This window comes from Coccinella septempunctata, chromosome 9 (genome assembly GCF_907165205.1).
Source record: "Coccinella septempunctata chromosome 9, icCocSept1.1, whole genome shotgun sequence".
NCBI lineage: Eukaryota > Metazoa > Arthropoda > Insecta > Coleoptera > Coccinellidae > Coccinella > Coccinella septempunctata.
In genome coordinates this window covers 1,288,703-1,306,157 of record NC_058197.1, presented here as the reverse complement: position 1 = coordinate 1,306,157, position 17,455 = coordinate 1,288,703, and the positions used below count along the sequence as shown (strand labels likewise).

The following is a 17,455-nucleotide window of genomic DNA, read 5'->3' as shown; positions in this document are numbered from 1 at the left end:
ATGAATATGGCATCAAGGTCTGAGGAATTGAGTCTAATATGGAAAAACACTTAATTCGCTGTATGGCCCTTTCAACATGGATTCTGGCTCTGGCTATAGTCCTTGTCTGTATGATTTGTTCTGGGGTAAATTGTGCATTTGTTAAAAATGGTGGTATGTTTAGGCTGACTCCTTCTGGCAAAATATCGACTATAAAGAAGCCCTTATCAGCTAAAATAAGATCACCAGCCACCATTTTTTTTGAAATTGCACAATCTTCTACGATCTTTTTATCTGACGTCGATCCTGCATATACATAAGTCACTTACAAAGGTTATCACACCATTTGGAGCAACACCAATTAAACCCTTTACAGTGTTTTGATGTTTATAAGAACTGTATGTGGACTTTTGCTTCTCTAAGGAAGAAGGCTTTATGCACTTGACTTCGGTGCAGTCTAGTACAATCCGACAATTAGTAAATGTACTGAAACACGCTGTCATACACTGCTTGTTCTTGATTCTGGAAGGTATACTGCCCATTAGTTGTAGAAATATAATTTCATGGAGAGCATAAACCCATGTTGATATTATATTTGAAACAGTTGCTTGGCTGCAATTAAACCTACAGGCCAAATCATTATGGAGTAAGTTTAATCTCAGTTTCATTAAAGTTAATAGTAGCTGATCTTTTTTTGGTATGATACCTACTGTCCACCCTTGGGTATAATTCAACGTCAAATTTTCGAACAAATCATACAGACAATCAAATATATACACTGTAGGCAATCCAGTGTACATATTCACAAGTTTGTTATCATCCTTTATAACTTCAAAAGAAAACCTGTTTGAGAGATTCTGCAGTTGTCTCTTAAGTGTTTCATTTTCCTTTTTCAAAAAATACAGTTCTGCTTCTTGCAGTCCTGAAAATGTTGGCATTTTTCCTTGCTGAGTCTCAGTAGAAACACTTGCACCTGCATTAGATGGCCCTGGTAAGGAAGGGTCAACACATACTGGTGAACTATCAGTAAAATATTTCTCATTTCGATCACCCGTTTCAGTGACTGAAACCAGTTCCTCACATACCGTTGAATTATCATTATCCTTATTAGTATCCTCTGTTATAGAGGATGTAACTTCTACTTCTCCACTTCCTTCTTGAGATTCCTTGGTTTCGGAGAGATTTCTGTGAGTAATATTAAAATAAATTGAATAATTTGAGCTATCAGTTAAATTCTTGAACATTACCTTCTCTTTTTTCTTTCTGGAGACTGAAACGTGAAGAGCTTTTTCTCGTTGTGCTTGAATAAGCTTGGCAAATTGTTCTTGTCACCATTTATAAAATGGCATGAACAAATCAGTGACCATTGTGTCGGACTTCTGTCCTCCCGTCTGAAATAAATAAAACCATTAACAACACTACCAGTCATTAAATAAAGAAATTTCAAACCTGATTAGTGAAACCCATTTTCGGTGTAAATTTGGATCTTTTGGGAAACGAAAGAAGGAACATATTTTCCTCTCACTATAGTGGTTGCAGTCAGGAGCAAAGCACATAACCATTTTAAAATCTCTCTCACAAAAACACGAGACTTAACCTTCAAATCTTTTTCGTTTGAATTATTGCAGAAATATGTACCAGAACTTCAAAGAAATTGTATTCAATTTGAAGTTCCTTCAAAGGAGATTCACAAAAAACTTGCAAATGCAAAACGGATCACCTTACGCCAGAATACACACCAATAATGGTTTGTTTGGAAACAGGCAGTCATAGAGCAATGTCAAATTGCGACGATGACGTCAGACTTATCGTCCCTATTATCTTTGCAAGAGGCCATCATTGAGACGGATTACCTCTTCATGGTGATGCCTCTCTGCGATGAGGATCTCAACGCATTCCTGCGTCGAGAGGCACCGAGAAGCCATCCGTCCCGGTTCTTCCGGGTGATGAGGCAACTGGCAGCAGGCTTGACGGAGTGTCACCGCCAACGGATTTTGGGTTGACCACCGCCCAACCCCTGCTCACGGAGCCAGCAGGAACCATGGTATACTGGGCACCGGAACAACGAAGACTGGAACCGTATGACACGTCCGTCGATCTGTGGGCGTTGGAGTTGGTAGCCATAGAAGTGGCGACCGGCCGACCGTGCCGTCAGGGAGAGGACGAGCAAGAGCATTGGGCCTCATCCCTGGGCGAAAGATACCGGGCGGAGATGGAACGATTGAGATGTTCTCGGTTTTAGATCCTTAATGACATTCAATATCGCGGACACGATGCACATTAAGTTTGATAGAACGACGAAGCCGTGTTACAATTCGAAAATTCTCGGTGTGCTGAAGGAACGATACAGTTTTAGGTACCACTGAGAATTTCACCTCTGTGGGTCCGGGATCTGTAACACCTTCGTGCTGGCGCTGAACGAGAAAAAATCGATTCCCGTCGGAATAAAAGAGTATTTTATCAGTACCGTTTTGCGAGCCGGAGTGGACACCTTGCGGGATGACAGCAAAACAGTTACGCACGGCATCCCGCAGTCCTGCGACGGCACGCAAAGCGTGAAACTGTTCGCCGAAGACGCATCCGCAGTATGGTGCCAAGTGGATAGCTTCGTCATGGATAAACGGGAGCACTCCGCCACCGTGAGGGAGCAAGGTTTGCAACGGTGGTACAGTACCGACAAAAATTTCCAATTTTACGACGTCGCGTACTTGTACTACCGTTGCAAACACGGCGTGATAGCCGAGCCCTCCACCATCCGGCATAACCTGGAGAGTATAATTTCGGAGAAAGATAGAGCATCTATTCTGCTGATCCAGCTACATCAATTTTGTAACCAATCAGAGAGCAGTACGCCACATTGCGATAAAAATTAGCTGACCAGATTCACATTCTCTGAATAATCTTCCTGTTGTGTAGTGGTTTTTCGATATTTTTCCTGATTTTCCGGCGAACTTTATTAGAACATTTCATTTTTATTTGGTTTTTTGGTGCCTTTATTTTCGAACTTCATCTTTTATTTTGCGTATTAGAACTGTTTTTGTTTTTCGTTATCTTCGAACTATAATTTTAATTTTTGATTTTATTCAAAAAACTGTGAGAGTGCACACCACAATGGCCAGACGGCTGGATGTACAAGAAGTGGAAGACGTCCGCTACCTACGGACGTGGAATCGTACCTCGTGCTGAGCGAGTAAGTACTAAATATATTAATTAAATGCAATAATAACATAACTGTATACATTTATCGTTGAACCCAAATTACTGCTTTTTCATCTTTCTCATTCCCCCATAGCTATCCAAAACATGCGTCATATTATTATTGAAAATACTCTTTTTTCCATTCTATTATCACAACGTACATTAGGGTTAAAAATACCGAATGACATATTATCGTAGTCGTTTCTCAATTTTATTTGGATCTCTCCTTTACTGTTATTTATTACGTTTTCTTTTATAATAAAAACATCGAGTGGAATTGCAATTCTCATCAGTTATCAGTTGCTCACATTCAGTATTTGTTATACTATATCAAAATATATTAAAATGCATAATGTAGAACACTTCCCACTCGCAATCGACGAAAATGTTGTTCTCGGTTTCAGATTCTTAAAGGCATTCAAAATAGCAGACACGATGTGCATCAAATTCGATAGAACGACGAAACCGTGTTACAATTCGAAAAATTCTCGGTGTGCTGAAGGAACGATACGGGTTTAAGTACCACCGAGAGTTTCACCTAAACGAGCAAAGATCGATTCCCGTAGGAATAAAAGAGTACCGTTTTGCGAGCCGGACTGGACACCTTGCGGGATGACAGCAAAACAGTTACGCACGGCATCCCGCAGTCCTGCGACGGCACGCAAAGCGTGAAACTGTTCGCCGAAGGCGCATCCGCAGTATAGTGCCAAGTGGATAGCTTCGTCATGGATAAAAGAGAGTACGCCGCCAACGTAAGGGAGCAGGGTTTGCAACGATGGTACGGTACCGACAAAAATTTTCAATACTACGATGTCGCGTACTTGTACTACCGTTGCGAACACGGCGTGATAGCCGAGCCTTCCACCATCCGGCACAACCTAGAGACCATAATTTCCGAGGAAGGCAGAGCATCTATTCTGCTGATACAGCTACATTTCGGATCGGTCCTCAACCATCCGAAAAAAACGGCTCTTCCTCCATATCCCGGCCGCACGTAAACGACTGGAGGCCGGCAAAGAGCACGTGATATACCGCGTCCACAACACCCTCCACGGCGGGTATATCACGTGCCAACAGCAGTTCGGTGATGTATATCCCGAAATTACTTACCTCCAGTCGTACGACCCCACAAACCATATGGTAAGGGCTTTAAGAAAGTCAAACATAGCCATCCATACGGTATTTGGGGAATTTCGCACCAGATTTTCATTCTCTGAATAATCTTCCTGTTGTGTAGTGGTTTTTCGATATTTTTCCTGATTTTCTTGCGGACTTTATTAGAACATTTAATTTTTATTTCGTTTTTTGGTGCCTTTATTTTCGAACTTCATCTTTTATTTTGCGTATTAGAACTGTTTTTGTTTTTCGTTATCTTCGAACTATAATTTTAATTTTTGATTTTATTCAAAAAACTGTGATAGTGCACACCACAATGGCCAGACGGCTGGATGTACAAGAAGTGGAAGACGTCCGCTACCGATCGGACGTGGATTCGTACCTCGTGCTGAGCGAGTTAGTACTAAATATATTAATTATATGCAATAATAACATAACTGTATACATTTATCGTTGAACCCAAATTACTGCTTTTTCAACTTTCTCGATCCTCCATTGCTATCCAAAAACTGCGTCATATCATTATTGAAAATGCTCTTTTTTCCATTCTATTATCACAACGTACATCAGGGTTAAAAATTTCGAATGACATACTATCGTAGTCGTTTCACATTTTCCAAATTTTTTTTCCATCTCCCTTTCGCTAATATTATTTTCGTTTTCTTTTATAATAATAACAACATCCATCGAAGAAGCGATTCTCATCTGTTGCTCGCATTCGTTATTTGTTATTTATACCGAGATATTAACACTTCTCAATCGCAATCGATGAAAATGCTGTTCTCGTTTTCAGATCCTTAACGGCCTTCAAAATAGCGGATACAATGCGCATAAAATTCGACCGAACAACGAAGCCCTGTTATAACTCTAAAATTCTCGGTGTGCTGAGGGAAAGATACGGTTTTAAGTACCACCGAGAGTTTCATCTCGGTGGATCCGGCATATATAACACCTTCGTGCTGGCGCTAAACGAGCACAGATCCATTCCCGTAGGAATAAAAGGGTACTTCATCAGTACCGTTTTAAGAGCCGGACTGGACACCTTGCGAGATGACAGCAAAACAGTTACGCGACGGCACGCAAAGCGTGAAACGGGCAAACGTCAGATCCGACTGAAATTCCGGTTTCTCTCCGGCACTGTCCGCCGTCTTTGGGTACCAGTAGACTGAATCCACCCCAGTTAGGAAACTGCAGCATGACCGATTCAGAATTCCTAGACCGACTCGACGAGGAGATGGGATTTGTCGATCCGTTCGAAGACAATGTTGCCGAACCGGAATATCCTCCTCGTCACGTGTCGTTGCCGCTGGGAACAGCCAAAGCCTTTGGTCGCCCCAAACCGATCACCTCTACATCTGCCACTGACCGTTCCTCATCACCGTCCAGGGAGCAGGAACCACAACAGGTTGCTGTTCGGCCTCAGAAGCAGAGCGTGATGGAGGTTCCGCAACAGAAGCCCCCTGGAAAAATGCATCCGTATGTGGTAAGAGAACCTTGGTATACCGTTAGTACCGATATTGTGGGACCTCTTCCTCGTACTAGGAAAGGAAATTGTCATTTAGTACTGATGCAGGACAGATTTTCGAAATGGGTGGAGGCCAGGCCCCCGAGAAGAGCAACCGCAAAGGGTGTGTACCAGGCTTTGTATGAGGATGTAATCCTGAAGTTTGGATGCCCGAAAACCGTCATCAGTGATAATGGATCACAATATGTGTTCAAGGGAAGTCTGCGAGACCTTGGGATCCGACACCGCTTTGCACCAGTGTATTCTCCGCAATGTAACCCCGTAGAAAGAGTCAACCGTACCCTTAAAACTATGATAGCTCAGTTCTGTGAAAAGGATGAGCGTACCTGGGATGAGCATCTGAAGGAGTTGACATTCGCAATAAACTCTGCAAGGCAGGAGTCCACCGGATACACTCCAGCATTCCTGAATTTTGGTAGGGAGATGCGTTCACCAAACGCCAGGGATGAAGAGGAGCACACCGAACCAGATACCGAACCGCAAGTTGCTTTGCATGCAAATACCGTTTTACCGAAACGTATGAGTTTGTCCGAACTAGATTGGCACGAGCTTTCTCCCAGCAGAGCCACTACTACAATCTACGTCGGAGGGACTGGCGATGTAGAGTAGGAGACCAAGTGTACCGAAGAGAACATCCCTCGTCTTCTGCAGTGGAGGGAATTGCCGCCAAGTTGGCTCCGAAATATTAGACCGTATACTAAGTCGGTGGGCAGACTGGGAGGTGCAGGATGGGGATGCGAGAAAGGAAGCCGGAATCAACACCGAACCGCCAGCCACCAGGACCGTGGGGACCTGTGGACTTCAGGTCTACCTGGGGTTGGGTCCCCACAGTCGCTGGCGGCTGAAGGCCACCGCAGGGAGGCCTGTCGAGGAGAACGGATAAAGTTTTGCTCCAAGTGCGGCCGTGTGGGGGTCCTTTCCAGGGAATGTTGCGACCGAACCACCGTTAGGGGACCAGGGACCGCCAGCAGGCCTAAAACCGCCTCAGGACCGGCCGTACCGCTAGGGAGAAGGATAGAGGCCATAGTGCCGAACCTCCGATTGAGACCCGCCGTACCGCCAACACCGTCACCGCCAGAACCGTCGCCGCCCAAGCCGTTGCCGCCTCCCCGTCTCCCATAAGTAACCCGAAGAAGAAGGTGAAAATCGATTAACTGATTGTACCCTTAAAATTTACCGATCAATAAAATAATACCGTTCCGTAAAATATCATTTATTGCACCAACCGAAATGGTGGATGCGCTAACCGGAGTTTCAATGTTTCCACCGTTAACTAGATCACGATACAAGAAAATAGTTCCGAGTTCAATAACCCCGCAAGTTTGGTTTGTTCACAGGCTGCCACCGCAACTAATCCTACACCGATAAACCCAGGGGGGTTAGAAGAAAAATGAAACTTCGTTTTATTTTTCTTGCACACGGCAGAAGGGGGTGTGACGTATCAGATTTTGCTCCACCACAAAAATAGATTTTTCCACCGATATTTGCATAATGATGCCTGATAACCAAAATATTTTTGAAGGAAACCGTAATAATGTCATATGTTAGAGTATTCCGGAACGCATCCATTCCCAAAACAGCATGACAGATGGCATGGACGAGGGGATGGTCTTGAGTGGTCGGGGACAAGCGAGGTTAGAATGAGTCTATGGAACGGCGAGCAAGCGAGAAGGGAATGTGCCTCTACTGCCTCTGAATCTGAATGTCTAATAGTAAATTACTGGAATACTCTAATGTTAAATAAAAGAGTGCAACCGTTTTAAAGTTATTATTGAATTTGATAAAATTTCATTTATTGTTGGCGCTATAGGGAATGAGAATATTGCTTCAACCGTTGAAGCAGCCAATATTTCCGATTTGAATGTGTTAGCAAATTTTCTCAGAAATAAATCAATCAATAACACACAAAACTGTAATACTAAAAGTGGTAGGTCCAGTCATATCGAGAGCCAAATAGTCAAAGATCCAACAAATCATTTGAAGAAAAATCTGGCAAATGAATCTAATAGAAAACCAATACATCAAACTCAAAACTATAATATGAAGTCATGTAATTCTTGTGAAAGCTCAGCTCATCTTCGCAAAGAATGTCCCTATAGAAATAAAATTTGTCATTCGTGCAATACTCCTGGTCATAAAAAAGCGGTTTGTTCTAAGAATATGAAACAAGAAAAAGCAGTCTATGCCATAGAGTCTAATGATAATAAACTAGTAAAAAATATTTTTGTTGATGATAAGCCTCTCATTGCTTTCATTGACCTTGGCAGTGACTGTTCCATTATAAAAAAGGATGTGGCTCTATCTGCTAATATTGAAGTGAAACCATTAAAAAGAAATATTAATCTGTCACGATTTTTAGGATTTGGCACAACAGTATGTGAATTTGTCGAATGTAATGTCAAAATAGACCAAGCTCAATTAACATGTAAATTATATGTTTTCGATGACTTATCATTTACTCATGATGTGTTGATAGGAAGAAACTTTTCAGAGAACGAATCCATAACCTATTTTAAAGAAGGAAATAGGCTTAAGTTTTCGCAAAAGCACATTGATAATGTGCTTGGTTTCACAGTAGACCATGATAACATGAATGAGAATTATATATCTGAACTGAATAAACTTTTAAATGAATTTTGTTTGTGTTTATACAGGGATTCGAAAAACTTGGGTAAAGTGGCATCTATTTCGTTAAAAATTCAACTGACAAACGATAGCCCGATTTCGTGTAGACCCTATAAATTGTTGAAGTTTCTTCTAATAATAGGTATAAGCTCAAGGAAGATAGATTCACTACTAGAAGTCGAATCCCTTATGAGGCAGTGGTTAATTGCGAGCACATGAAACCTTACGAAGTACTGAAACAGTAGAGGTATGTTAAAGTCCCACATGCTGGACAAATTAGTTGTTGTTCCGCTTGCTGAACAAGTTATGTCCCACATGCTGGACAAATCAATTGTTGTTCCGCTTGCTGAACAAGTTGTGTCCCACATGCTGGACAAATTAATTGTTGTTCCGTTTGCTGAACAAGTTGTGTCCCAAATGCTGGACAAATTAGTTGTTGTTCCTGTAATATATTGTGTGCGCATGATTGATTAATTATCTAGGTTTCCACATGCGTTGGAGAGTTCAGTATTCGGAAAGATTTTATGTTGGTAGTCGAGATTGAGAAATTGTATATCGAATAAATTTGTAAATCATAAAACGTGGTTTTCTTATGGACATGACAATAATCTGGCGACGAGGATTATGGTAAAAATAGTTGGATTGCTTATTCCGGCTTATGAATTTGAAAGAGTATGTCGGACGCAGATGGTGCTGCAAGTTCTCAACCTAGTTCCAGAGGAAGAAGTCCATCCAGTGAAGTAAGAGTGAGCTGGGTGTACGAACTAAATAAACAAGAACTAATTGAAAAACTAAAAACGTATAACGTTACTGTGAGTGAAACTGATAGTGTTGATAACTTACGAAAAACGCTCGTCAAAAAACTTCGTGGAAAAAACGAAACTTTCACAAAGAAGGAACTACCCTAAACAAAGAGAATTGGGAAGTTTTTATAGAAAGACTAGAATTAATTTTCGAGTGTCAGAGTATTCCGCCGGAAAGACAAAGTGCAGAACTGTTAACAAGAGTTTGTCAAGAGACATTCATGTTTCGCAATTTAACTTCACCAAAAAAGGCCAAAGATCTTTCCTACTCTGATTTAGTTAATATCATGAACTCTCATCTTCATCCAAAACCTTCAGAAATTTCCGAAAGGAACAAATTCTACGCCACGAAACAATTACCTTCGGAATCGATAAACGCATTCCTTACAAAATTGAAAGAAAGATCTTTTTATTGTAATTTCAAGGACCTTGATATTGCTCTTCGTGATCAATTTGTATTTGGACTTATAAATCACGAAACAAAAGTGGAATTATTTCGTCAAGAAAATCTAACATTTCAAAGTGCGGTGAAGATAGCGGAGGATCGAGAAGCAGCTATAAATAATTCCTTATCAATGAAGCCCGCAGATGCTGTGTCTGAAGATACAATTTTTTACATGAATAAGGCTGGTTCAAAATATTCCAATCAGTTCCGCTTGCTGAACAAGTTATGTCATACATGCTGGACAAATTAATTGTTGTTCCGTTTGCTGAACAAGTTGTGTCCCAAATGCTGGACAAATTAGTTGTTGTTTCGCTTGCTGAACAAGTTATGTCCCGAATGCTGGACAAGTTGATAGTTTTACTTGTTCTTCTACACTGAGTTCTACATTGAATATATTGCAATTCTGTTTCTTGTGTTAATTATGTGTTCTCCTTAGATAAGTTGAGGACAACTTATTGTCAGGATGGCCGAATGTTAGAGTATTCCGGAACGCAGCCATTCCCAAAACAGCATGATAGATGGCATGGGGATGGTCTTGAGTGGTCGGGGACAAGCGAGGTTAGAATGAGTCAATGGTACGGCGAGCAAGCGAGAAGGGAATGTGCCTTTACTGCCTCTGAATCTGAATGTCTAATAGTAAATTACTGGAATACTCTAATGTTGACTAAAAGTGTGCAACCGTTTTAACGTTATTATTGAATACCTAACACATAGGAGGTGCACCGATATCAGTGTTTATATGTTAGATTGAAAGGGGCCCTTACCGATAATTATTAATTCATAGCTTCCCACCGTTCAGTCCATGTTAGTAGGAAAGACCGTATCTCTTATGTTTTCAAAAATAATTTATTCTGGTAATTCTTCCCGTTCTACCGAATTTTTGTTTTTGTTTGCTCTGAAGAAGTTCTCATAACTTCTTCCACTTTCCTCCTTATCCGTTGTTTCTGTCTTTTTCTCTGCCGATTGAATAACCGTGTCATTTAACTTTATCCAATGGAGAAATGAGTTAGCCATAGAGGGGAGAGTTTTCCGAGTGGAGAGGGGATACTTCTTCGAGGCCCTGGAAGGTGAAGAGAAAAAAGGCAATCTTTGATGAGAGGCGGGACAGTGAAGTGCTGGAGATTTTTTTCAAACTGGACTTACGAGGCAAAATATAAGGCAAGTGATTCTTAACAATTATCACTTCTTCATTGCACCTTTGTGGAATAATATTCTCTCTAGACTTTTTGCCTGGCTGAAAATCCGAATTAACCGTGATCTAACGATTCCCCGCTGTATAGAGTGCTTTCCTTTACCGTGAGGTGGCATTTGGGTTCCAGGAGGACGTTGGGTCCCCTTACTTTTCCGATACTTTAATATTTTACTATTTCGTCCCGATTTCCAACCGGTTGAATTATAAGTTATAGGTTAGATTCGCCGAACATAGAGTTGGGATTCCATAACCGTCAATACCCTCACCGCCGAACTCTGTGGCCGCTGTTTGACAGTCAGCCATCTTGTCACCGAGAGAGTGACAAACCATATGGTAAGGGCTTTAAGAAAGTCAAGCGGCGCGAGCAACAAGCCGAAGGCCTCTGTTGTTTGGCTACCTTCGATGGCGACTGGAAACAACACGTCAATTCAACGGCCGTCGCCTATCTCCAAGAGGTGATAGATGCGAGACAGTCCTGGAAGGAGGATCCTACCCGCGATGCCGCCCGTCCAATGTACGACGCCGAGCTAAAACTGAAATACTTCAACGACGGGACGACAAGACTACTAGACTACAACAGACTTAAATCACTGGTGTGTTCCAGTAGCCTCATCGACGACGACGACGACATGGAAGGTGAACAGCAACGAGGCATACTGAGATACGCAATGATGGACTATGACCCAGATCACGTACTGACGAGAACCTTCACCTTCCAAATCATGAAACTCTACCACACGAACATACCCGCGTACCATGGTTCCGCGAACACATACACCGTCTGTTCCGATATTCCTGAACAGTACTGTCAGTATTTCAGAGACGATGCCTATTGGCCCAGTCGTTCGAGTTCTATTGTTATTAGATTGCCGGCCAGTAAAATCAACAATATCGGAACAGGCCCACAGACGTACTTGACGGCCGCGGACAGGTGCGACGTTAATAACGAGACCGCACATTGTACTGATGAAGGCAATAGCCCACTTGTCCTTCAGAAAATACGGACCGAACCTGACTTCATGGACGCGACTGCACACCAAAGACTTAGGATCGACGCACGTACGACACCTTGACGGAAGACGCAGACGGGAATACGGACGCCGATGGCGAATCATCGGGACGCTAGACCCCAGACAAGTGGTTGCAGCCATAGAGACAACAACCCATTACGGGATTGTCCCCTTGATGGCTGCAGCTACTGCCAACAAACACTACAAACAGGACGAACTGGTACGATACATAAACGAGAACTTAAATTACTTTCCCGCGTACCCCGTCAGTAAATCCCTAAGGGGTATGTGCGGGTGGTAGCGGGTTAAGTTAACGGACGAATACTGCTCAACAACCGACGACGAGGACGACGACGACGACCAGGATAATGCTGACGATGACGACCAAGACGAAGACGTGGGCGATGAAGGTGGCAACGACCACAGCGACGACAGCGACAACCGACAAAGAGGACAAGACACCGCACCGACGCCGACGGACTTAGCGAAGCCGAGTACATCGACGGGACGGCGGCGTAGACCCCCCTGCCAAGGTTGGTCATTACCAGACCCTCGTGCATGGTCCCACCATCCCCTGCCCTTTCGCATACCCCTCCGACTGCCGCCGAACAACTGCGGGAGCCGAAGAGATGGCAGTATTCCTCCTCCCAGGACTGCACCATCGTCCGACACGCTGTCGCCAACGTAGGTAGCGTAACCAACAGAAGTTTCTGGCGCACGGCTGTGGAGGTGCCCGAATTGAGAGGACGGAAGCCGGTCGGGGTACGGAGCCGTTTGCTCACTCTAATGAAATCGTCGGAAATTAACAAATACGCAACCCAAATCGAAGTTGCAGCATTGTGAACAGAGCTGAGGAACCAAATGAAGTAAATTTTTTATCCTAAACAAACTATTTTTTATATAGTCCATTCAAGAATTTCCACTATCCTCAGAAACACAGTTAAGTTGTAATGAGAAAATGGGTTTTCCAACCTATTCCCTCATTTTAGAATCATTATTTTAGTTTTCATTTTTTAAATAATTTTATTTTGAATTAATTTTCCGCGAAATCTTTTCGAATTTCCAATTCAGGATTCCGACATCGTTCGGAATTGTAAACATACCGCACCGTTTTTATTCCGTTTTTATTTCCTAAAAACGATGTCGCACCGTATAAAACATCCTGAATTGGAAGATAACCGAGTTTTTTGTTCGCTAGCACAGATAAGTCGAAATTAAGACGTTTTCATCGACGCAAAATTACCGAATTTCGACTGTCGGGCACATCTGATTTCCGCACCCCCCCTGTGGGTATAAAATCAGATGTTCCCCCGCAGGCCACTTCACTTACGATTTATTTTCTGTCTGTTGACTCACTTACGATTTTCACTTAGATTCGAATTACGCTTGATTTGCTGTTTCATTAATCGCCTTACCTTCCGCCGTTGAATTTTATTAGAAGATTTCTTTTTTGAGTTTTGGGTTTCACCGTTCAGAATATAAATTTTTAGTTTTTTTTTCTCTCTCTGTAATTAGTGTGCACCACATTGGGTGATTTTGAAATTCGGGAGTGCAAGTGGCCAAGCCAAAGGTAAGACGACACGCCGTTATATTTTTTTTTTTTAATATTGGAACTTCAGTTTTCCGTCTCTCATACCCGAGTCTGAGTTCCGCCCCTACTGTCATTAAAGTACCCTGCTGGTGCGGACGCCCGGGGGGTACCGAGGACACTTTGGGGTGGCTCACCCTTTCCCGAAATTTCCCGTCTTATCTAGTTCACCCCTACTGTCGTTAAAGTACCCTGCTGGTGCGGACGCCCGGGGGGTACCGAGGACACTTTGGGGTGGCGCACCCTTTCCCCAGTTCCCGTCTTTTTACACCGTTCCGGTGTTCACCTTTACGGTTAGGGAGGCATTCTGCTGGTGCGGACGCCCGGGGAGTGCCGAACGAGCCTGAAGGTGAGCCGTCGTATTTCTGTGCTGTCTTTTATCCCCTAACCTGACTGAAGTCCAATATCTGTCCGTCAAGTGTACGTCTCAGGTTCTGGCTGGCGAACAACTCCGTTAACCCCCGTATACCGTTGAGATCGGATCCAGTGTTATTCCGTTAGTCTTTGCCCTGTAAATCTCACCGATTTCGAGTCACTGAATTTTGTAATAGTGCTAGTTGTGTTCCCCTTTTTCGAATCGACAAATAAAAGTTGTAAACGTTGATTCTGCCTATCATTGTGCGTCGCTAACACCCTAGACACAAGGGAACCCTGTCTCCGGCTAGTAGCTGCCAGGGTAGGTTTGCTATTCTCCCTTAAAGAATAGCTGGCGCTCGAGTACACCGAGGAAAACCCCGTTACAAAAATGGCGCAACGAGCAGGGACCGTTCAGAATCTACCAGGAAACAACTGAGGTGAGAGACATTAACCGGACAGTGAGTGAATTCCCGAAACAGTGAGTAAAACCTCCGAACAGTGAGTAACTATTCCTTGAACGGAAAACTGTGAAAAATAAACTTGAACTGTGTTTTATTCCCTGCCACTCCATATTGAACTGTTATACTGTGAATTGAATTGGACTATATTTTGAAAATTTTCCTACTGTTGAACCCCGTTGAAAATAATTTGTGATTATTCTTTTCGCCGATTACTGTATTGAGTTGTTGAAAACTGAACTGTTATTCCGCCGTTATATCAGTGAAAATTATTTCCGATTTCTAATTGCATTTTTCTGATTTATTGAATTGAACTGTTTTAATTTCACATTGAAGGTGAGTGAATTTCCGGACTCTGAAAAATTGAAAATTTATTGTCGCAATTGGTAAAATTTAATAGGTGTGATTTACCTATCGGTTCAATAGGGAATCACCTATTACCTGTTGATGACCTATCTACCTGTTTTCTATTTTCTTTTGACCTGTACTGTTGAAACCTGCCGATTATTTCTGATTTTTCTGAAAACTGAAAGTCAATTGTTGTGATTTATTTTCTGGCTATTGAACTTTGAAAACTTTTTGGAAATTTAACCTGTGCGTTTTGGTGGTGTTCGAATTTCAGGAGTTTTTTTTCGGACTATACGAAGTGACTTGCGATTGTGTGCGGTAGTTCTCGAATATTTTCGGACTTTAGTGGGACTGATAGAAATTTTTTTCGAGTAACGTTGGACTTTAAAAATTTTTGAAAATTTTTTTGTGATACATCGGGACTTAGATTGTTTTTGGTGCGCCGGGACTTAGACTTTTTTTCTGATACACCGGGACTTAGACTTAATTTTTGTTCGGGTTGCACTGATACCAACTTCGAACTTAAGTGAATACGATTAACTTACCGGGTTGGACTTAGAACTTAAACGGATTGTGAAAGACATACCGAGTGTGAAATATTGGTGCGTTCTGAATCGGACTTAGTTAAATATAATATGTCGAACATGGATGTGAACCGGTTACTCAGTGATGAACTTACATTCGAATTACAACTGAGAGGACAATCGATACCCGGTACTGTGATGACTAAACGGAGTCTGCTACGACAAGTGCTTCAGTCTAATGAACCTCTACTACCCCCAACATCGTTGAATCCCGCCTCCGAGATTGAGATCTGTCAAAATAAACTAACCGATTTGGTGGAATCCCTTCAGAACTTCAATCATAGTAATGCGGCTAACGAATTTTCGCGAATTTACACCAGATTAATACACATTCAAGGCAGGCTAAACTTTATTGTCACCGCAGACACAACACAGTTACAATTGATTGAGCAAATGAAGGCGACTACAGATAAGGCGTTGGAGACACTGGAGGAGCTGCATAGGAGGAGTAATGCTGAACAGCCGCAGACATCCAACCGAGATCACAGGTCTCTTTTGGATGAGGAGGTGCCCAGTTCACCTGGGATGTCACCGATCCAACCGGAGAGGTTATCAAAGGTTGAGACATCACTTATCGACTTAGGAGATGGTGTCGATCCTCCTGCAGTAGTTAATGTCTCACGTACCGGTACACCTGTAAGGAATCCAACATTAGAACGGGTCATGAATGAGACAAGGCAGACATGTAGAGCATTACTGCAACAATTACCAGCGATACCTCTCACACAGTCGCAGGACTGTGGGACAGCAACACCTGAGGGCCCGACACAAAGTAGATGGATTAATTCCACACGAAGGGTGTCTTTTCCACACTTACCTGCACCGTGGATAAATTCGGACCGGCCAATTATCACAACACCTGCCAGATCGGAACCGGAGTCTCGATCAACAGTGCCAACTGTTCCGGTGCACAAATGGAGCATCTCCTTTGATGGCGCTGGTGGTGTAACCGGATTTCTTGAAGAAGTGGAGAGACTGGCTGAATCCCGTAGGGTATCCCTGGAACATGTTTTCGAATCAGTGTATGAATTACTAAGAAAGGATGCGAGGGATTGGTTCATTCCCAGGAGAGGTACTTTCGAGGACTGGGAGGACTTTAGCAGCCAACTGAAAGAAGCATTTCTGCCAGTTAACTATGAGGAAAATCTGTTGGAGGAAATAAAAAGGCGAACACAAGGCCCTGAAGAAAAGTTACTTCTATATGTTACCCGGATGCAGAACTTATTCCAGAAACTCACCTATGCAAAACCATCCGAGGTAGAGCAGATCCGGCTTATCCGGCAGAGGTTGATCCCGCCCTTACAGCAAGCCTTGGCCTTCCAGGAGACCACGACTTATGATGAACTTCTTCGTAAGGGAAAAGTTTTTGAACTGGTCCAGTGGCAGATGAGCCAGTACACCCGGCCACCCTCCAAACCAGGTTTTGTGGAGGAACCTCACCTGACGTATAGTCCCCGTCAACTGAACCGATACCAAGCAGGCTTTCCTATGGACACCGGAGAGCAGGTTCACCAAACAATCGATCACAGGGAATCGCCGCCGACACCAGCCAACCAGACACGACTTTCCCAGCCGAGGGAAAGCCGCCCAGAGCCACCCAAGTCCAGAGAGTCAATATCCCAGCGACAGAAATCTCACCGTCCGACTTCGGGAGACAGGTCCGAAGGTCGATCCAGACCTGCAACACCGCCACCCCGCCGTCCAGCCGAAAATAGCCCCGCTGACCGGACTGAACCACCATCAGGGAGGAGAGTGTCCTTCCAGACACAATGTTTCCGATGTGGTGGATATGGCCACATGCGTCGAAAGTGTCGCAGGCCACCGAAAATCTTCTGTTCTCGATGCCAGAGGGAGAACATTCTCTCACGAGACTGTCCGTGTTCGGGAAACTGAAAGGGAGATTGGAGGCGGAGTCGACCACATCTCCCGGAATCCTGACTCCACTGGCACCGACTACCTGTAATGATAACCGTCCGTTAGTAGAGGTCAGAATAGCCGGCAAACACTTCCGAGCACTGATAGATACCGGAGCGACCAGGAGTTTCTGCAGTCAGGCCGTATCCGATCAGTGTGAAAGTAAAGGAATCACAGGACAAACAATGCACAACAGTTTCGCCGTAATAGCGAACGGACAAACCACCGTCACACCGAAACTGTACACCACCACCGTGCAAATTTCCGATTACACACTGCCTGATTTGAAATTCTTACTGGTACCAAACTTACC

General features: G+C 43.3%; 1 protein-coding gene across 1 annotated transcript; it reads right to left on the bottom strand.

Annotated features, from left to right (window-relative positions):
• Window positions 1-269: 269 nt before the first annotated feature.
• LOC123320620 lies at window positions 270-1,661 on the bottom strand. The gene is made up of 2 exons (XM_044907984.1): window positions 1,227-1,661; window positions 270-1,164 (listed from the first exon to the last, which is right to left on the bottom strand). The coding sequence occupies exons 1-2, from the start codon at window positions 1,406-1,408 to the stop codon at window positions 270-272; spliced, it is 1,077 nt and encodes a 358-aa protein (XP_044763919.1). The 5' UTR covers window positions 1,409-1,661.
• Between the last annotated feature and the right edge of the window lie 15,794 nt (window positions 1,662-17,455).